General features: G+C 37.0%; 1 protein-coding gene across 1 annotated transcript; it reads right to left on the bottom strand.

Annotated features, from left to right (window-relative positions):
* Positions 1-2,937: 2,937 nt before the first annotated feature.
* Positions 2,938-6,274, bottom strand: LOC111890934 (glucan endo-1,3-beta-glucosidase 1). Its single transcript, XM_023887011.3, has 4 exons — positions 6,026-6,274; positions 4,506-5,786; positions 3,416-3,443; positions 2,938-3,090 (listed from the first exon to the last, which is right to left on the bottom strand). The coding sequence occupies exons 1-4, from the start codon at positions 6,090-6,092 to the stop codon at positions 2,946-2,948; spliced, it is 1,521 nt and encodes a 506-aa protein (XP_023742779.1). The 5' UTR covers positions 6,093-6,274; the 3' UTR covers positions 2,938-2,945.
* Between the last annotated feature and the right edge of the window lie 17,576 nt (positions 6,275-23,850).

Consider the following 23,850-nt stretch of genomic DNA (forward strand, 5'->3'; position numbering starts at 1 on the left):
CGATGGTAGGGTTTGTTTTGTATATAGAGTATACTGTTTGGAAAGCCCGTTTTAAACACCTCACTAAATCTAGCCTTGTTATCATCCCTGTAAAGTAGATCAATCAGTATAACGAATTGGAATCACTGATAAATCTTGTTTATAGGTTCATAATAACAATAATGTACTTAAACATAAGTTATACTTAAAGCATGGTAAGTATAACTCAACTTACATGTGGTTTAGCGAAAAACCGGACTTAGCGTGGGCGGAACTTCAAAACCGAAAGCTCTATTCCTTGTGGCTTTCTGATGCTCCGGAGCTTCGCTGCTAACATTTAGGAAGTGCTAGAGAACGGCCTAGGGACCTTGGGAGGGTTTTGGAAGACATTGGATGAAAAGGTATGAAGAAAAGAGTGAAAATCGCCTTCTATTTATAGGCTGCCAAGAGATCCAGTACGTTGGGTGTACTCAAATTACGTTGAGCGTATTGGGTACAATGGGTGTACTCAAATAACGTTGGGCGTACTGGGGCCACTTGTCTTCATCTGGTGGCAACCTGTAGGGAGAAAGGGGATGTGCCAGATCGCGACACGTGTTGCACTTTTGTTAATCCGAAAATTAATTATCTTGTAAAATCCATAACTTTCGCATACAATCTTCGTTTTTGACACTATTTATATCCACACGTAGCTACCGACGAGATCTACAACTTTTGTTTAGACTCCGTCGACTAATTTTGACTTTATTGTTAAAGTTATATTTTAATAGGCTTAGACAGTTAACGTCCATTAAAATTTCATAACTTTGGCATCCGATGTTCGTTTTCAACTATCTTTATATCTTTGAACTCCTATTAATGAGATCTTCAATTTTCGTTTAGATTGTTTCGGCTAAAAACTGACCGATCTAAAATCCGAGTTCTGAGTTGTATATTGTTACGTTGAATCATAAATTCCTCTATTGAAGTTAGATTTGGACGTTCTCTATATGCACGCTCTCGGTTTAACGAATATTATAACTTTTGTTTAGATTACTAAGCATAAAAAATATTTTATCAAAATCTCACTTTTTACGATACGCAGAGTCGTGTCGGTTTAATCGTGAAACTTCGAAAAAGCATAACTTCTTCATACGAAGTCGGATTTCAACGTTTTTTATATGTACAAAATCATTGTGACATATACTATAACTTTGGTTAAGATTGTTTATCCTTGTGACATATACTATAACTTTGGTTAAGATGGTAACGGGTAGCAATCTTTTGGGCATTCTTTGTTTAGGTCTGTGAAGTCTATGCACATCCTCCATTGTCCATCTCCTTTTTTTTTTTTTTTTTTTTTTTTTTTTTTTTTTACAAAGATTGGGTTCTCTATCCAGGATGGGAAAAACGATTCCTGTATTACGCATGCTTTCACCAATTTATCGACTTCGTCATTTATTGCTTTATTCATGTCTTTCGTTTGCCCCCTCTTTTTTTTGTCGGATTGACATGCTTCCTGGTCTTTCGTTCGGTTTGTGTTCGACCAACTGTCTGGTCATATCGGTCATGTCTGCTGCCTTCCACGTGAATACGTCAACATTTTCTTTTAAGAGTGTTGTTAATTGGGTAGTTTATTTTTTTTGCTTTACTATCTAACATGTTGCCCTGCCCGTGGTGTTTAAATTTTGATCTGCTTGTCGGGTATTTTCTTTGTTTGTCACTCTGGTACCCTCATAATACGGATGGTGCCAATGCTGTTATAGCGAACTCCAGGCGCATGTTTAGCTCTTTCACCCAAATGTCTCAGTCCAATAAGCATCTAGGAATCTGTTATGCATAAGATAAACAAGTGCTAGGTCTGACAGCCATACCGAGGGTCGGACCTCGACATAGCTCTCCGATGTCTAAATTAGATTGCAGCTTATGATGTTGCCTTGATGCTATGTATGATGTCTCTTTTTGGCCTTACCTTGCTCCTCGGATATCATGTCTTTGGGGGTATTTATAAGCTGCTCATTGTTAAAAGAACTTATATCATTGGTTGGTCCTTCGTCTATTATCCGGTCTACAGGCATACACGTCTCTTGTCCTTTTCTTGTTTACTTTATTGTTTTGTACCGTTTCTTTTGCATGTTTCTTGTGATATGGTTCCGACACTTATGCACGATGTATTCAAATTTATATTCATTCGTAATAAGCCATGGTGTCTGTAACGCCGCTCTAGTAAGTACCGGGCCGGTAATGAATTTCCTTGGATTCCGGTCTGGTACATCATTATATCGTAATGAACTAGTTATAGTTTTTACTTTTTGTTTAAATGGTTAAGAATTATTTTGCGTTAATGAAACTAAAAAAAATGCTATAACCAGGTTACCGCTCCGGAACCAGCACCACCAGTTCCAAAATTTTAATAACCGCCTAGACCAGTTTCGGTTCCGGTTCTAACTTCACAGGAACCGTCGGTTCCGGTTCCGATGAAATGAGACAGTTAACCGTCTATGTTCATCCCTACTTTTAAGTAGCATTAGTCAAGTTTAAATACACATACATACACTCCCTAAACATCTATAATTTTTTTGCAAGAAAAAAATCTAGAATAAATGAATAATTAACAAAAATAAGCCGACGGAAGCATACAACAAAATTTTCACCAATTTATTCTTTCAAGCCCTTGGATAACGAAACAAGACAAGACTAGACTACTAATTCTTGAATTTTTAACATCTTACACAACCAAAATGTTGAGCAAAACCATTTTTATGGAGGATAAAACATGCTCAAACTCATCTATTTATTCTCGACTTCCACCATGAATTACCCTAAACACTAAATACAACATTATACAAAAGATTTAAACCCATAAAAAAGAATCAAAAGCTCCATCTTCCTCTTTCTTTTTTCTACAAAAACAGAGAACTGTATCAATATAAAATATTCAAGAAAAGTTTCAATTCTGTTTTAAGTTCATAAGTTCACCTTTGAGGTCACAAAATAAATAAACAGAAGATGACACCAATAATCAGTCCCCAAAAAACACGTAAATTGTCCCCAACGAATCTTGATGTTTCCATGCCACTTGTTGCATTGGTCGAGTTCACCACTGTGTTCGTTCTATTGCTTATTATCTTACTGCAAATACATTATAATAAAGATATTATTATATATTATATATAAATATAAATAAATAAACAATTACTAGAAAGATAATGGGATCGAATTATGAAACTGGTCTTTTTACAAATACGTTAATTATAAATAAGCTCAAAAAGATCTTTGCAATAATTAGTAGCATGATTACAGTCATTACACTCCTTTATTACTAAAAGTATCATGCTAAAGTGTTGTTTAATAAAAAAGAAAATATTCTTTTTTTGTAAGTTTTAATGAATTATTTTTGGGAAATGAGAAATGGGACAAATAAAGGTACAAAAGATGGCAGAAAAATGTAGCTAACCTTCCTGGAAATACACAGACCCCGTGACCTGCAGTGGGTACATAAATCAGAGCAAAAAAAGAAAGTTATTTACATAATTTATAACAGTTGGGGCCCTTAATTTTCTATTTATTTTCATACCCATTTCTAAATAATTAAAATATACTTAAAAAAGACAAACTTTACAAAGAATTGAGGCTGAGTATAAAAGCTGTAATCGGATGCATCTTTTGGTAAATTTCTAACCCCTTTATTCAATAAGGTTTCATTTTAGTCCCCTAATTATATTTGAATTTTAAATTTTCATTATTTGTCACTAACTAATCTATTGTATTAAATATTTAATAATGTTTCATTTTACTCCCCAATGTCGAATATTAAATATTTTCTATCGTTTTTTATAGCTACATGCATAGTAATATTATCATCTTTTATATGTTCGAAATATACTTGTCTTTTATATGTTTTTAAATATCGGGTATTGAAATATGACACGTGCTTCAAAAAACAACATATTTTGAGGGGAGTTTATAAACATTTACGATACGATAGATGAGAATGAATTATTAACTTATAAAAGAAGCTCTTGAAAAAAGTGAATGCATTGGAGAAAGTTTGTATGTAGGTGTAAGTTTTTGGTAGATTAAATTATTGGGAAAATGACATGACAAAAATAATAAGTGTACATGCTCTTTAATCTACAACTTTCTTGACAAGAGAATAACCCTTTTTCAGGGCTAAAACAGTCATAATCTGCAACTTTTTTGGTTAAATTCTATAGGTTCTACTGTTTTCACTCAATCAGTCAAAAAAAGATGACAAGTGTTTGTCTTTCCGTCTTATAAGTGGACACAACACTCTGCAAGCACATACTCATATACAGTGTCAAACAGTAGAGCATCCTATGAATAATGAGTCTTGAAATTTTCAAAGGATTTCAAGAATGTCCTACATCTTCAACAAATGACTAAAAAAGATTCAAACTTTAGCTTTTTTATGGCAAATGAAGTGATTATAGCTATAAAGTTTGAACCTTTTTATGTTGACAATATTCAAGAATCATCATATTAGCATAAAACGATGTACATTGTGCAATGAAAGAAGTACTTACTTGGATCAGTAGTTGTGATCATGGCAACACCTTTGAAATCACAAGAACTTGTAGACCTTCCTTCTTTTTCATAGTAACTATCAAATGCATATGAAGCATGATTTTGAACATTATTAGGTGAATAACAAGTTTCCCCTGGTTGAATTTCTGAACAATTTGCTCTTCCGGGCCCACAAGCCCAATCCAAAGCAGTTTGCAATGTTTTACCATCAACCCCTTCCATTGCAACACAAAACGTTTGATTCGTAGTATCATTCGCTAAAAATTCACCTCTTCCAGATACATGAAGCAAGTAAACAGGAGTCGAATTTGCATAAAAAAGCCCCCAATTCGCTTCAGAAACAGGAGTCGACCTCAAATCTTCATTAAACAATTCGTATATGTAAACACTAGAAGTGTATTCAGGATGCAAAGGTGTCCCACTTCGATCAAGAATATGTTTGATTAAATTCGAATTATACGTATCGGCATTATCGATTGTTGCGTATGGTTCTTTTGAGTCGCCCTTTGAAGGCCAACCGGTTTCAGTTACAAGAACCAAAACATCGGAAACGTTTAGATTCTTCATTGAGTTATAAGCGGAATCGATCATGGCGTCAAGAACGTTTGTGTAATGCAATAATGTATTCGGATCGACCATCTCTTTCGAAGGTGTTAATGGTTTAAACAATGAATTATCAAGAGGGACGACTCCTTTGTTTTGCATAAACACATAGTACGGGTACATGTTCATCATCAATGGCGAACTAGTCCTTGAAAGAAACTTAAGAAGTTGAACGACAACAGGCGAAATGGTTTGATTGAAATATGCTTGTGAAGGTGGGAATGGATCGAGAATGATATTAGCAGCATGTGGGGTGGAGATTTTGATCTGGGTATGTAAATTTGATGCGACTAAAGCACTGTAAAGCGATTCAATGGCGGGCATTAACATGGAAGATAACGAAGGGACGGTGGTTAACACCTCATCGCCGACTGCCACGGTGGTGATGAGGGTGTCCGGGTAGAATGCGGCGACATTCTTGTTGATCCAGTTTGCTGCGGTGGTGTTGGATGACCCGATACCGAGGATTTGGTTATTGGGTACTGAAACGATGACCCGAATCTTGGTTTTTGATAGGGCTTTGAGGATTTCCGGGTCGGAATCATAGATACGGATATGGGTTACCTTTTGTTGTTGCAAGAATGACACTAATTTTGCAGGTGGAAGTAAATTTGAGACATCTGTTCCTATGTTAACTCCCACATAAGGTTCGTCTTTAGCTTGTTGTGCTTTAACCTCTGCATATAAATAGAAAATGGCATTAGGGTTCTTCAATTTGTGCATAAGAGAGTAAAATTTTGAAATTTCGAAGTGGGGTGTGTGGATTTGATTGTGTTTAAGGTGAGTTTCTTGAATTTTGTGTCAAAAAGCTGTGTTTGTTGATTGGGTACTGTAAATTTATAATCTTGGAATAAAAGGGATTGATTAAACTAGGTTTTCTGAAGCTGTAAAGTGGAAATTTGAGTTGTGTAAGTACCTGGTAATGCAGCAGAGAAGACGAAGGAGAAGATGAGCAAGAAAGAAGGGAGACTAAGAACCGCCATTAAAGAGAAGCTTAAGGTCTGCAAGTTTCATGTTCTATGAGTGGCAGTTGAACAAGAGCTTGCATCCTAGCAACTTGGGCAGGAAATCTTTGATAGTAGTTTTGACTAGTGAGATCTAGATTCTAGAAAGTAATTGAAGAACTTGGAGCTTGTAGTAGTTTACTATTATACCCTCGGTAGCATTGGGTGCCCACTCTTTTTGGAGCTTTTGGCCCTTTGCACGTTGTTCCTCGGTTTTTCTTTTGGGATGAGGCAAGAAAGGTGTGAAGTGTGAACTCATTTGCGTAAAAATAAGGTTAAAATATAACATTCTTTTTATATTTTATCAAAGAGAAATTTAGAGAAATAACAATACATGAGGGGTGGTTTAAAGAAAATAACCAAGAAAATTTAGAGAAATAACATATTTTGAAAATTGACCAAAAGATCCTGAGGAAAGGGAACAGCACTGCGAAACTTGGGTATTTTTAATTTTTTTTTCGTTTTTTCATTTTTTTTGTGTTCATTTTTGTTTATTAATATTAAAAAAAAAATTAATACACTAATACCTTATGTGATTATTATGTAAAAAATTTGACAAAAAAAGTTAAAAATAATGAAATATTTTTTTGTAATACGTTCACTACTGATATATGTTCTCCATGTATTTGTATTGTTATTTTCGTAAATAACCTAATACAGACCACATACATATAAATAAGGTAATACAAACCGGTGCATATAAATAACCTAATTAAAATTATACAAATATTTCATGTTTTTTATAAAATTACACATACCGGTATTCTGAATAATAAACATACTTTAAGTAGGTTACAAAACATACTTTAGAAAACATAAACATACAACCTTCATAATAAACATACTTTGAAATAAACTTCATTCATTCAAATCGAACCACGAAAACTTTGATCTGTTTTCGTATTCCGTCCATGGTTTTCTGTTGCTTGTGTCCTTAGGTTTATTGTCGCTTGTGTCCATTGGTTATCTGGCTCTTGCTGCCATTGGTACTCGGTGCAACCCTTCCATTGGTTATGTGGCTCTTCCTGTGGTTGGTATTCGGTCCCTTGCGTCCGTTGGTTATATGGCTCCTGCTGCCGTTGATGTTTGGTCTGTTGTGTCCATTGGTTGTCTGGCTGCTACTGCCATTGATGTTCGGTCTGTTGTGTCCATTGGTTGTCTAGATGATGCTGCCATTGTTGTTCGGTATGTTGCGTCCATTGGTTTTCTGGCTCATGTTGCCATTGATTTTCGGTCGCTTGCGTCGGTTCCTCTTATGTCGCTTTTGTCCGACTCCCTAACGCCACAGTATGTTTTTTACTTTTACTTTGGTTCTTTGGAACGATTTCCTTACACGTCCCTGCATCATGAGTTATGTTATGACATCTACTACACCTTCTTATTTTTGTTTCCTCACCTTAAGAAGGAATACGATTGGTGTTTTTTGGTCTACCGGCTTGACGTATTTCCATCACAATAGGGTTAAAAACCATAAGGTCATCTGAAACCTCCCAATCACTAAGTTCTGAAAATAGGGTATACAGCCTGCTCATACGTTCTTCGATATGTTTCAATTTTATAAGCATCTATAGTCATATGCCCACAGTGATCATTTTTCAAGTGCGTTAAAACCATTATCACATGACCACATGCAAACCAGTTAGTTGCCAATATCTACAAGAACAAGTCTTTTCCCTCAAATTCACTATGATGCCACTTTTGAAGTCATGCACTTGATATGTTGTATTGTCAACACCGGATAACGACCATCCATGAATCCCATATTTACGTTTTTAACCATATCTTCAGCCCACTTCGTAAGTATTGTTGTACTTTTTTTCTGTTAAAACAAACATATATTATTATATATGACATTTATCATATAATTTAAAATTAAACATAATCATACCTGCAGCCATCCGCCGTTTGTAAAACCATTTCTGCATAAGTGTGCGAAAGAACTCAAGAAGTGGTAATATATGCAACTTCCTAGCTTTATTTGATGCAGCATTCATAGATTCCGCACTATTTGAGGTCATATAATCATACCGCGTGGTAGGGCAATACACTTTGGTCCATTTCGCACGTGGAATTTGACTGAGATATGTCGCCACATCATCTCTTATATTACGAAGTCTCCCCCAATAGAATTCAAACTCAGTGGTTTTGTAAGCTCTTACCAATTTCCAAAACAAAATTGTTGTTTTTTTGTTTTTTTCCAAATGTGTGGACTATGTTTCCTATTAGATGAAAAGCACACAATCCATGTTGAGCATTTGGAAAAACATTTTGAATACTTACAGCAATTGCGGGTGCCTTATCTGTAACGTCCGCAGATCCGGGCTAGTCAATTTAGAGGCAATAAGTGTCGAAAACGACTTTTCGGCAAAAGATTATTTATAATAAATAGTCTTAACCAAGTGGTAGAATATGTCTCAAAGTTTCCGTACATATAAAGAACGCCGAAATCCGAGTTATAACGAAGAAGTTATGGCCCGTCGAAGTTTTACGGCAAAACCAAAACGACACCGGGAAGCGTATATAGTAAATTTATGATGGATTGAATTTTAGCCTTAGAAATCTAAACGAGAGTCGTAGAATATGTTAAACCAAGAAAATCCATAAAAAGAACACCCAAATCTGACTTCGTATGAAGAAGTTATGATTTTTCTAAAATTCGGCTTAGCAGTGCACGGCCCGAAACTCGAATTTTAGTTCGAGCGGTTTTTGGCTTACGTGACCTAAATGAAAGTTGAATATCTCATTAATAGGAACTCAACGGTAAAAAGATAGACGAAAACGGAGTCCGTACGAAGGAGTTATGAATTCTTCGCGGTCATTTAACAATCTAATCTCCTCCTACTGTTAAATTTAAGATCGGTAGAGAATTAGCTGACGGAGTCTAAATGAAAGTTGTAGATCTTGTTTTTACCTATGCATGGATATAAAGAACGTAAAAAACGGAGCTCGTATGCGAAAGTTACGAGGTTTAGAAGTCGGCAGGGTGCTGCTGCAAAAGGGGGTGACGTGGCTGAATATGGGCCAAGGCTTTCTCCCCAAGGAAAGCCATCAAATGATGACACGTGGCACCAACTTGGCGAGTAGGTCCTCTTACTCGGCGAGGACATCAGGATTTCACACTATAAATAGATGTGACGGGTTCTCTCATTTCTCACACCTTTCCCCACTTCTTTCTCTCTCTAGCCTATCCTAACCCCCCTAAGGTCTAGGTAAACCCCCTAGCACCCGCAGGAAGCCCCAAGGCTCCCGGAGTCCCGAGAAAAGAGCCTTTCAGCTCAAAAACGCTGCTCCAACGAAGCTCGATTTTGCGAAAAAAAAAACCCGTTGTAAGTGAGTTGTACCTATCATATCTTTAGTATAGCTTATGTTTCAATATAGTAATGTTATTAGGACCTTATAAGGAGTATTTGGGCTATTATTATGGTTTATATAAGTATTGTTTAACGCTTATATAATAATAATAATAATAGCTAGACTATTAAATTAGTCTCGTCAAACGTTAGACTAAACTCTAGTGGTAATGATACTAGGTTTCGTCAAAGGGATAATTGTTTTAAGAGTAACGAAGTGTTGTCCGAGTGCCGAGTCACCACCTTTCAAGTGAGTGCATGGTCCTTTTCATCTTACACATAGATATGAAGTATTTTATATAAATTACGTGATATGTGTGCATATTACCTGAGTACTTGCTGTCTATGCTGGATGAACGATTTTATACACGTTTTAAATGATTTAAATTGTATATGTATTTTATATCTACGAAAATGTTGGGGGTAAAACATGCGTATATGTAATAGATGAAATATGAGTTGGATGATGAGTTGAGAAGTGAAATAGATCGTGAGGTGAGGGTGAGAGGTGGACGATGTGAGAAGCCTTTTTCCCAAATGATAGCCCAGTCATTCAGCAGAGTATGGATGACAACCACGGACTATTCTAGACAGTCCAGTAGGAACACTAGCAGGCTCGCAACCTGTAGGTGTTGTGAACGATGTGTTCACCAGTGTACTCTAAAAACCCATTGATATGTATTGCGAGTGGACTCTCGAAAACGATACTGTCAATAAAACCCTAGCAGATGCGCCTAAAGGACTCTACCAGCAGAAGCGCCTAATAGAGAACCTCATAACCCCGACAGATGTGCCTAAAAGGACTATTCCGACAGATGCGCCCCATAGAGAATGTCACAATTTTGGCAGCTACGCCTAAGTGACAGAACTAGCAATTGTGCTTGACAGATGTGTCATTTACAACGATGGAATTCGTACCTATTCCTTAGGAAAATCCTTAGGAATGAATGAACGAGAAATAGCTGATTCTTAGTGTAGATCCTTAAGATTAAAGAAGATAATGGGGATGGGTAATTGGGTTAACTGTTTGATGATTAAACATAATAATTATATTATTGTGGGTTGAAAATCCTATGTACTCACCAGGTTTCCCAACCTGATCCACTCAGTTTATTTATATCACAGGTGTCGATATGAAATGACATTATACTGAGAGATTAAAGAGATGTAGATCACTAGTGTAAATAAATGTAAGTTCCGTTTATGCTTATGTTCATATATTGACAATGACATCCCAAATGTTTTAAAATGAATAAAATACGTTTCTTCGAAAATGTTTTGATAACGTATTTATCGTATTTTTTTATGGGAACAAATTCCGCAACATTTTTATGAAAAGATGTACTCTAATTTTTATAAAGCATAAACAAAATCGGTCTTTTTTAACCGTGAAAATGGGGATGTCACAGTTGGTATCATAGCATTAGTTTAAACGAACTAGGAATGTGGATTTATTTCTAGACTTAAACTTAGAATGGTAAGCGATGATTGTGAGGTGTGAGCACTAGATTATTTTAGGGATTGTGCCTAAAATGCTTTTATGTGCTAAATGCTTCTGCCTGATATGCTGTTATTTGTTCGGATCTATGGTCTTTTGCCGACCGGATCTGGAAACCTTATGTGTTTAGGATTCTAAGCGTTTAACTACGATATTAGAACTAGCATATAAACGTTTCGGGGTGATAAGGATGATTTAAACGTCAATCCTAAATAAAGATCTAGATTTAACTTATTCGGTGTATAGATCAAGATGGCAAGGACCCGTAGCGGAAACGTGAATGCAAATAGGAACCGAGATCAGCCCTCAGTGATTGAGCAAATACCGGTTGTGGTGGCCGCTGCTGAGCCAATAACGATGGCCGGAGTGCAAGCGATGATCCAGGCGATGTTGGATCGTCAAATGGAGGAAACCAGACGTTTGCTCCAACAAAATCAAGAGGAAGCGACCGAGTTGAACGAAGGTCGAAAGCCCGAGTTGAACGAAGGGCAGACTGAGGAGGGAAACTACAGTGGGACTGTTGGTCAAGCCAACCCACCGATAGTTAGGCAAAACCACCAAGATGGAGGAAAGGATGGACGTGGATGCAAATACAAGGATTTCATGGCGTCCAAACCACCGAGTCTATCTGGAAGCCCGACGCCGGTGGAAGTCATGAACTGGATCTCTGAGATGGAGACGATGTTTGAGAGTTGCGAGTGTAGCAACAGGCAGAAGACCGCTCTCGCGGTTCCTCTGTTGAAATCCGGAGTACTAAGCTGGTGGAAGCTACTGGCTGATTCAATGCACAAAGGTGAAGCAAGCAAGATGTCATGGGAGGATTTTCTGGTGCAGTTGAAGATGTAATGCTGCTCTGAGCAGGATCTTCTAGAGATCAACAACGAATTCCAGAATTTGAAGAAGGGAAGAATGAGCATTACTGAATACGCTACAAGCTTTACTGAGAAAATGAAGCTTGTTCATCACCTCGTCCCAACAGAACTCTCCAAGGTTAACAAGTTTGCCCTCGGATTACCAGCGGACTTTGGTCCAATGGTCAAGCAAAATACCACTCTGAAAGCCGCCATCTAGGCTGCTAAAAATGTGGAGACCTAGATACGAGAGAAGGGTCTGGAGAGAGAAGAGGTGGGAGAGAAAAGGAAATTTGAAGGATCTTCAAAGTCCAACGAGAAGAGAAAATTCTCGAAGAAGTTCGAAAGAGGAGGAGGAAGTGAAGAAACATGGTGCGAAAAGTGCAAAAAGGAACACACTGGAAAATGCGTTGAGGAGGTAACTTGTTTCAAGTGTGGGAAGCATGGGCACTATGCCAACGAGTGTACATTCAACAAAAGGGTGTGTTACGGATGTAACAAGGAAGGGCACTTCAAGCAAGACTGCCCAAAGAGAGAGGGGGCCTACAAATCCAAATGTGCCGCCAAAGCCAAAGGCGAGAGCATTTCAAATGATCCTTGATGAAGCAGATGACAATGCGAGGATTCAGGAATGAAGGCTTGACATCCAAGGATCGAGTTATGGAGTAATCGTGTAGATAGTACCTCGCGATGTAGCCTGTTAGGGGCATAGTTTAGGGTGAACTTGAACACCTATGTAAACATTTCAAGGAATAATATAAAACCTTCGTTTTGATATTTGATGTGTTAAACTGTTATGTGATTTTCTTGTATGATGACTTGGAAAACTGTGAGACAATACTTGGGACGAGTATGAGTAGGTGTGGATGGTAGTAGAGGCCTATACTACCGGAAGCACGGGACTCACACTTGGATCAGGGAAAGTCACAAGGTTACCAAGAAGCTAGTAATTGATTTCGTTTTATTCAAGTATGTCGTTACCATTGTTTCGGTACTTACTAAGAAGATTGTTGTTATCCTGACCCTAGTGGTCATATCACATTGAGTCCGACTATGATGAGTAGGTTACATGGTTCAGAGAACCAATTTTGAAGTAGCGTCCGACTTAAACCAGACGATTGAAATCAAAGCGATCAATAGAAGTATCGTGCTCGTTGTTAAAGAATTTAGTAGCTAGAAATGCTACATGTTAAAATGTGATTATATCACATTAGACCATGAAGGAAGGCATATTCCATTCCGGAATTTGACACTAAGAGACCTGAGTCTAAGCGTTGCTACATACGATGATAGGTCATTAGAATATGACACATAGGTAAATTATAGTAATCAAATTAACTTATCCTAAGTTTGTTAAGAAGAAGAAGGAGTCTCTGATAAAGAATGAGGTTGTGACACGAAGGTCATGATTGAAAGTCTAACGAGCAGGTGCAAGACCGAGCACCGCCTGCAGTCAAGGAGTCCAAGAGTTAAATACTTGTTCGAAGCAACATAGAAGTTACAATTATTATCTAGGATGAAGAGATAACGTATGGAGTCATTATACTATCCTGTTTCATTGATGATTCTGGGACGTAATCATCCTAAGGGGGAGATAATTGTAACGCCCGCAGATCCGGGCTAGTTAATTTAGAGGCAATAAGTGTCGAAAACGACTTTTCAGCAAAAGATTATTTATAATAAATAGCCTTAACCAAGTTTTAGAATATGTATCAAGGTTTCCGTACATATAGAGAACGTCGAAATCCGAGTTATAACGAAGAAGTTATGGCCCGCCGAAGTATTACGGCAAAACCGGCACGACACCGGGAAGCGTAAATAGTAAATTTATGATGGATTGACTTTTAGACTTAGAAATATAAATGAGAGTCACAGAATATGTTAAACCAAGAAAATCCATAAAAAGAACACCCAAATCTGACTTCGTATAAAGAAGTTATGATTTTTCTAAGATTCGGCTTAGCAGTGCACGGCCCGAAACTCGAATTTTAGTTCGAGCGGTTTTTGGCTTACACGACCTAAATGAGAGTTGAAGATCTCATTAATAGGAATTCAACGGTAAAAAGATAGACGAAAACGGAGTCCGTATGAAGGAGTTATGAATTATTTGCGGTCATTTAACAGTCTAATCTTCTCCTACTGTTAAATTTAAGATCGGTCGAGAATTAGCCAACGGAGTCTAAATGAAAGTTGTAGATCTTGTTTTTAACTACGTGTGGATATAAAGAACGTCAAAAACGGAGCTCGTATGTGAAAGTTACGGGGTTTAGAAGTCGGCAGGGTGCTGCTGCAAAAGGGGGTGACGTGGCTGAATATGGGCCAAGGCTTTCTCCCCAAGGAAAGCCATCAAATGATGACACGTGGCACCAAATCGGCGAGTAGGTCCTCCTACTCGGCGAGTCCATCAGGATTTGGGCCTTATAAGGAGTATTTGGACTATTATTATGGTTTATATAAGTATTGTTTAACGCTTATATAATAATAATAATAGCTAGACTATTAAATTAGTCTCGTCAAACGTTAGACTAAACTCTAGTGGTAATGATACTAGGTTTCGTTAAGGGATAATTGTTTTAAGAGTAACGAAGTGCTGTCCGAGTGCCAAGTCACCACCTTTCAAGTGAGTGCATGGTCCCTTTCATCTTAAACATAGATATGAAGTATTTTATATAAATTACGTGCTGTGTGTGCATATTACCTGAGTACTTGTTGTTTATGCTGGATGAACGATTTTATACACGTTTTAAATGATTTAAACTGTATATGTATTTTATATCTACGAAAATGTTGGGGGTAAGACATGTGTAGATGTAATAGATGAAATATGAGTTGGATGATGAGTTGAGAAGTAAAATAGACCGTGAGGTGAGGGTGAGAGGTGGACGATGTGAGAAGCCTTTTTCCCAAATGATGGCCTAGTCATTCAACAGAGTATGGATGACAACCACAGACTATTCTAGACAGTCCAGTAGGAACACTAGCAAGCTCGCAACCTGTAGGTGTTGTGAACGATGTGTTCACCGGTGTACTCTAAAAACCCATTGATATGTATTGCGAGTGGACTCTCGAAAACGATACTGTCAATAAAACCATGGAAGATGCGCCTAAAGGACTCTACCGTCAGAAGCGCCTAATAGAGAACCTCATAACCCCGACAGATGCGCCTAAAAGGACTATTCCGGCAGATGCGCCCCATAGAGAATGTCATAATTTTGGCAGTTGCGCCTAAGTGAGAACTAGCAGTTGTGCTTGACAGATGTGTCATTTACAACGATGGAATTCGTACCTATTCCTTAGGAAAATCCTTAGGAATGAATGAACGAGAAATAGCTGATTCTTAGGGTAGATCCTTAAGATTAAAGAAGATAATGGGGATGGGTAATTGGGTTAACTGTTTGATGATTAAACATAATAATTATATTATTGTGGGTTGAAAACCCTATGTACTCACCAGGTTTCCCAACCTGATCCACTCAGTTTATTTATATCACAGGTGTCGATATGAAGTGACATTACACTGAGAGATTAAAGAGATGTAGATCACTAATGTAAATAAATGTAAGTTCTGTTTATGCTTATGTTCCTATATTGACAATGACATCCCAAACGTTTTAAAATGAATAAAATACGTTTTTTCGAAAATGTTTTGATAACGTATTTATCGTATTTTTTTCTGGGAACAAATTCCGCAACATTTTTATGAAAAGAAGTACTCTGATTTTTATAAAGCATAAACAAAATCGGTCTTTTTTAGCCGTGAAAATGGGGATGTCACATTATCTGTGGCCATTGTCAGGCCTTCCACATCACCAATGCATTCATGTAGTTTTTCAAGAAATCATGTACAAAAATCCGTAGTCTCTTTTGGGCAAATTCCACACCCAATAGCAAGATCTGACTGTTGCCATCCATGGCTACTGCGTGCAAGATGGTGTCTTTGTACTTTCCCTTCAAATGAGCACCATTTATAATAATAACTTTTCTACAACACTCTCTGAAAGCACGTATCTGCACCAATAATATAAAAACCAAATATATCAACAATATAATTTGTTTATAAACATTTAAGAAAATAACAAATATATTTAAAAACATATTACCGCGCATCCAATAACGAAAAAGCAACACTCAAAGCGATCCTCTGAATCAGTTTTTATGTACGCCACAGTACCAGGATTATGTTTCTTCATATTGTGAAAATAAACTTGAAGTTTGGAGAAACTTCCTTCGGGGGTCCCCATCATCAATCCCAAAGCAAATTCTCTAGCATGTCATGCTTGTGAATAACTTATATTTATTTGTAGCAAAACATTCATATCTCTAATTATATCATTAGGCTTCCAAACTCTTAAACTTCCTTGACCCATAATGTCATGTATTATGGTTCCCAAAACTCCGTTATTTGCTTGACTATGATTTGGGTGTATAAGCAATGAAGAACATGTATGCTCATCATTAAACGTCTTAATTTCAAACATTTCTGTTCCTTTAATGAGAGATGCATATAAACGCCAATGATAGTTTTCTTGCATACAAACAACCTGGTACCGAGATTTTGAAGATTTTTCAACCTTTATCTGAAACTTTTCTCTAATGGCTTTGAATTTAACAGCAAATGCTAGGTCTTTATGGTGTTAATGGTTTGATTGACAATTAATTTATCATTCAGACCTAAACTGTGAAATGGTCCAGGTTCAAGAATAGGTTGTGGACAATCAGGAATAGAAAGAATACAATACCATGGATTAAAAGCAGTTTTTCGTTGCGTGTACTCATCATCCGACCACCCTTCATTTATTTTTCCTCACATCTTCGATCATCAATTTCAGGAACTTCTCTAAACTTGAACAAATTTTGACGTTGTAATTCAGTCATGCCCACTTTTTCTTCTTTATCATTATCTGATACAAAAGTATCATTATCATATACAAATTTATCATTAATCAATTTTTTTTTTCATAACCCACTGGCACTTCATTTCCTCTTCCCCTTGAACATTTTCCATGACATTGGCTTTCTCTACGACCTATATTAGTTTTTGTTGGATTAAACTGGTTGTTAACCACTGCTTGCTCTTCATCTTCTTCACATACCACCGTTAAATACAAATGCACCGTCTTCTTTGATTCAGACATTACATGTCTCAATTGAAATACATCAGTTTCATCTCCAAGCTCCATGACATACCCTAACTCCGGGTGTTTAAAAGACAAGCATATATGACTATTTAACACATTTGCCTTACTTCTAACCATTTGTAATAACATTTCATGGTCAATGTTAGGAGGAAGATTTAAACCATAGATTTTCACATTATTTCTAACATAAACCTCATCTCCATTAACTAACTGCCACGACCCGCCCATGCACAAAATAATAAAACTCATTTTACAAATCACTCTCCACAAACACAATGAAAAAAACTTCTACTGGTAATTGAAACTCACAAACTCACAAAAAACCACTTAAATACATCTATAAGTTTTATAACTGATCTGCAGAGGTGTACACTGATCCGCATAGGTGAATACAAATCTGTAGAGGAGTACACTGATCCGCATAGGTGAATACAAATCTGCAGAGGTGTACAATGATCCGCAGAGGTGTACACTGATCCGTAAAAAACAGTTCTATAACTGATCTGTAGAGGTGTACACTGATCCGCAGATGTATATACTATCCGCAGAGGTGTACACTACCGATTTCCTTCTTACGTGGCTAAGTGATGTGTCAAAAACCCTTACCTGGACTTCCAACGTGGCACCTGATGTGTTATCTTCCCAATTATGCTATAAATTAAAACCCCGATTTTGACGTCATTCATTTCTTTCTAACCCCTTCGTGAAAATTCAAAGCAATCACCCTCCTTTATATAATCAGCTTGTTCGATTTTTCAACACAATGTCTACGAGCTTGTCCAATGCAAGAAATTGCCTCCAAGTTGCTTGTGTGTTTGTTAAAGATGATGTTAACAACTGTGACTGCGATGTTCCAACTAAGGAACAAATATGTTGGAAGCTCACTAACCCGACAGACTTTTTGGAACTGCAACAACAGCTTGGTAAGCTTCGATCTACTTTGATTTGTTAATGCAAGATTTTTTAGGGCTTCTTAAATTACATTTGGTGATTAGTGATTATGTTTTGATGTTTTATTCATGTAGGTTTCATACAGACAAGACTGAGGAAATGTGATTACTTTGAATGGAAAAATGTTGCACTAGAAGATGGTTGCTACAAAAACCTCTTCTATTCCATGAAGCAGCAGTTGGATTCCTAAGAGGATCTTGGTGTCATAAAAAACTTGAGGACTAAGAATGTTGAGTTGGAGTTTCTCCTGAGTAAGGAGAAGAGTCTATTGGCAAGTATGGAGAAGGGGATGTGTGATTCCAAGAAGAGCATACATATGTACAAGCTGTTGGTAGTTGTTCTAGTTGTTGGGTATGTTTGTTTTGTTTTAAGTTAGCTAATTATTGTTGGAGGTGAAGCTTTTGGTGTAGCTATTAGTGTAAGGTGTATGTATTGGGATGTGAAGGTTATTTGTATATTTTGTAAAGTCAGCCTAAAGTGGTAATGTGTTGCATTTTGTATCTTTTGTGAAATCCCAATAACAACTGGTAATTAGCCTTAATGTAGCTGTTGTTGTACGTTTGTTTTGTTATATGTATTATCTTGTATTTTAACTTAATCAAAACTCTACTATACTAGTCTACTATTCCAAATAACATAATTAAAACATAAGAAAATATTCTTAAAACAATAATCATAATACAATCAAAGTCTACTATTCCAAATAATTTATGCCATCGTATTTACGGTAACTAAATATTGTATCTCTAGGTTACCGACGTGTCTCCACTGGTGTAACAGCCCGAAATCTCAGGTATTGTTTAATTATGTTTTTAGGGTGAGTTAAGGGGGGGACTCGGCGAGTTGGAGCCTAGACTCGCCGAGTAGGATCGCAGACTTGGTCGCGGATTCGTGACTGGACTCGACGAGTCCAGATATGGACTCGGCGAGTCGACGCTGTTCAGCAGAAACCCTAACCGTTCGGTTTTGGATCGTATATAATGCTCTTATATGCCGTCATTGTCCGTCTTTAGTCGATTGAGAGGAACCCTAAACGGCTGTGGGCATCTAGAGCAAGATTGGAGGATTTTAGGGCTTGAAGAGATTGTTGGGCAAAGAGGAGAAGGGTTTTGGCTAGAGGAACAGCAAGGGATTCGAGTTCTGCGGTTTGGAGACTCAGAGAGGGCATATTCCAGGTAATATTTCGGATTCCAATTCTGTTATTTGATGTGTATGCGAAATTAGGGTTTATGAAACCCATTTAGTGATTAGATGGGTTATTATGTTATTACCCGAACGTTTATACCCCAGTAATAAGATGTTTAGAAGTCCAGAAAGTCCCATGATTGTATATCTCGGGATCATACGTAATTCAGAAAGCAGTTACTCGTCTGCATGGCATGGACTCGCCGAGTTGTTCTTCAGACTCGGCGAGTGGAGTCGGGGTGGCCCCGCGATTCTTCCAGGGGTAACTCGTCGGGTCAAGGAGGATACTCGACGAGTAGATAATGAATCTCAGAAAGTTGGAGGACGTCTAGACTCGCCGAGTCTCCATGGTACTCGCCGAGTCCGGTCAAGTTGACCGTTGACCGTTGACCAGAGTTGACCTAAGTCTGACTTCTTAGGGATAGTCACACTTAGAAGATATAAGTATTAATGAGATATGTGATGTTATAGGGAGGTTGTAGCTCGTCGGATTGTGCACGAGTGATTTCAGGATTTGCTAGCTTTCAGCTTTTGCGAGGTGAGTCTTCTCACTATACTGAACCCGGAAGGGTTTGACTGTGTGACCGGAAGGTCGAATATGATATGTGATATGTATGCTATATGTGGTAAGTTATTTGTTATATGTGCTATGTATGTTGTGGGCCGGAAGGCGATTATATTATGGGCCGGAAGGCAATATGTTATGGGCCGGAAGGCGATATGTTGTGTGATGGACCGGAAGGTCGGCGTGGGTAGGACCGGAAGGTTTACCCAGTAGGGACGGAAGTCCCCTGAGACACATGGACCGGAAGGTCGGGCCTGGAAAGGCGTATGTGCGTAAGTTGTATATTGGGGAACTCACTAAGCATTTATGCTTACAGTTGTTGTGCATGTATTTCAGGTACTAGCAAGGACCGTGGGAAGGCGCCGGCGTGATCGATACACACTGAAGACTACTTTTATGATCTTGGGATTTTGATTATTTGTATTTGACAGAATACTTAAACTATTATGCCTTGTTTTGAATGGAAATAAATACATTTTTAAAATAAAAAAAAATTGTTTGAAAACTTGAGTTGTTACAACTGGTACACTCGATGCAAGCATTTCCATGAACATGCACACATAAACTCCACAATCTCCTCTTTGTCCTTCTTCTACTTTTTCCTGTTCGGCACATGTTTAGCTTTAATGAATTCCACCTTAGTAGGTTTCTGGCTATTGGGAAAATGGGCCCAATATGATATGTGGTCTAGTTCACTTAATATATCATTTCCCAACGATTTGAAACTACCGCCACCCGCATATGTTTTAAAGAAACCACACCATTCGGCTGAATCATATATGCTCACTTTCCATGTAAGGAGATCCAAATCAGCCAAATACCAATGCAGGTGCGGTATGTTGATGGGAATTAAAACCTTCAAACAAATGATAAGTTATTATATATATATATATATATATATATATATATATATATATATATATATATATATATATATATATATATGTAGTAACCCTATCAATATCCTTCCAATGTGGTCCATCAACGATCTCGGCTGCTACACGCCTCAAATAATGTTGTTTCCCAGGTTCCAAAGTCGTGCCTTCAGGATTAATAATCATCCACCTACGAGCCGACGACTTTATTTACTTGAGCAGGGATGTCCAGATAACCAAATGATGCGTGTTAGAAAAAAAATTCATTTTGTACAATTAATTATCCAGCACTTTTTGTAATATAAAATAAAACACTTTTTGTAATATAAAATAAGGGATGTGTGTTACCTCAGAGAGCAACCACCATCCAGAGCCAATACCAAGTAAACTTGACCAAAATTCCCAATTCATCTCAATACCTTTTAAAAGTCTATCTCCAAAAATACCGCTCCCATGCTCTTTCCCCACAATTTCCAAAATTCATTATCATCATCCAGATAATCGTCCAATAGTAATGGTCTTTTTTCTATATTATTGGACTTATGCGATTTTTTCCCTTTTCTGTTCTTTAATGGTTCCGTCGACGGAACCTACAAAATCAGTATGTTAATTAATTTGGAACGATTATATACTATATAAATAGAAATTACTTAAGTTTATACCTGTGTGTAAGGCTTCCTACAAAATTTTGATTTCATTTTTAATCGCCCTTTTAAAGGTGTAACTGTGTTATCCTCAACTTCAACAACAGGCGGTGGCGTCTGCACATACGTATGGCCTGACTCGGGATCCAAACCATGAAAAAATGCTTCCCCTATATCCACATTTTCCATATCGTTCACACCAAATTGTTTATCTTTTTCTCATTTATCCATTCTCTTCCCAAAGTGCTCGATTGTGGTTTTCAATTGAGTAACAACGCCAAATAACTTGTCTATTTACTGTCTTATGGAGGTTTGTGGTATGTTTCCTGAAAATGAGAGGCTTAGGTGTAATCTGAAGCCTGAGGTGTAGTCTGCTCCCTAAAACTGAGACGGGTGAGGTGATGGAGACCACTGCTTAGGAGGACTTTGTTGTTGCGGTGATGGAGACCGCTCCTTAGGAAGACTATGTTGTTGCAGTGGCGACTACACTTTGTCTAGAGTCCAACTTACATAACACACAAAGAATGGAAAATTGATCTAAAACAGACGTTGGTTCAAAAACACGTGAGATGTTATTTCCCTACAAATTTAAAAAATTAAATTTAAGTATATAAAATTGTTGTAATTTTTAAACATATAATTAATATAAGGAATGTATAACTATACCACTGAAATGTCTAATATACGTAAACATTGCTCGAGAGATAATTGTGTTTTTATTCTCCATGCCCTCATTCTTGGAATTTCATTTTCTGTGTGATGTGCAAACCTCAAAGCTTCTGGAAATGTCTCCAAAATCCATACCTAGTATTATGACAAAAAAAAAAATATGCTTTGTCCAAACTTATAAGCACTTAAAAAATATAAGTAATTACACCTAAAACTAACCTTAAACGGAAGCTGAAAACCGGTCACCGTATACTTCATCATTTTCGCGTAACCCACACTCTCATTATCTCATAAATATCTATAGATTTTACCAAACCATAATCGTAATTGTGTTTCACTATACCTCCACAAATACGTACCCCACACAAACTTGGCGTACTCATTATAATTAATATAAATCATCAAGTATTTATAAATAAATAATAAATTTAATACTTGTTCTAATTTTATTGACTATCGGCTAGCTCATACACTGCCGGCGGAATGTACGTATTGCCGTCTCGTCCTATGAGACCCCTCAACAAAAACATCATTTGCATAACCATTATCGCATCCTCATTGCTACACGTCGAGAATGTTGGCCCTTTTATGTAGTCTTCTAAATCTTTCAGCCGTAAATATTCATCTCTCACATTAAGGAACAACTGATTCCTTAATGTTGAACTTGTGCTGACTTTTGTATTTATTATCTCGACATACGGTCCAAATCTCAAACCGCTAATCCAACAAAATTTTATTTCACCATATGCAACCACCCTGCCTTGTAACTCAAACCGTTGGCTACCTCTACGTCACGAACCTTATGCAACATCATCAAATGACAGAGCATCGGGTCACCATTCGGGATTGGCATACCAATGAAGATCCCAAAAGTTGTCCTTGAAATAATTCAACTCGCCTACTATTTAGTTTTGTAATGTACTTTTTCAACACAGTCCCCAACGCCCCTTTAAAAGTACATTCTGCAGCTCATCCACACAAACTATGCTGCAAAAGATTAAACATATATGCCAAAATTTAAAACATAATACTGAAAACTAACTTTAAATAGCATTATAATTTTATTTTTATAGCGTTGTACTTATATATTGTTTTTTAACAAGTTTATGCAACAAAAATAATGTTTTTATTCTATAACTTTTTATACAATGGTCTACATGAATAATTATCTCTCAAAATAAATTGTCCCTTTTTTATAACAAATTTACAAAATTTTATAGAAATGGTCCCATATATATTATAAAATTTACATAAATGGTCCATTTTAATAATAATTATAGAAATTTTCAATGTTTTTTTTTAAATTATTGAATTAATTGGAATCATTTTAATATTAATTTACATATAATCAACATAAAATGATCTCAATATTCAATGGTCCATTTTAAGAGATGATAATCCATTTTAAGAGATAATAATTATAGAAAATCGAAAAAAATAAAATAAAAGGTTCCGCAGAGGCGTTTATCATTCCGCAGAGGGCTCCTCTGCGGATCTGTTCTTGAGCAGAGGGCCTCTGCGAATCTATTCTTGACGAAAACCAGTGGAAAAATCAATTTCTTATTTCTTCGATTCCAGTCCTTACACCCTAACAAACATACATGTTTATATATAACATTTAACCTATCAATTTCCAATTTATATAATCAATTTCTACTTCCGAGTTTATACAAAGATTAGGAAAAAAAAATTGAAATATTACTTGAGTTCCATATCCATCAGAGTGCAGCTGCTCCAGGAATCGAGATCGCCACGACAATTTTCGTTCGACGTCCGCACTATTTCCTTCGCGAACCGACTGCCCTAGCCTCCTTCTGTGGAGTTGTGTAACGTAAAGGGGTATTTTTGTGAATTTACAAATTTACCCCTGCAATTCCGCATAAAACTCGATGCCACGTAAAATCCGCAGTGCTGCAGAAGCTTTAATCGATCCGCAGAGGGTGCTAACTCTGCAACTCAATTTCTAAAATCTGTTTTTTCTTGGTTATTTTCTTTAAACCACCCCTCATTT

Source organism: Lactuca sativa, chromosome 7, assembly GCF_002870075.4.
Source record: "Lactuca sativa cultivar Salinas chromosome 7, Lsat_Salinas_v11, whole genome shotgun sequence".
In the NCBI taxonomy this organism is placed as follows: Eukaryota; Viridiplantae; Streptophyta; class Magnoliopsida; order Asterales; family Asteraceae; genus Lactuca; species Lactuca sativa.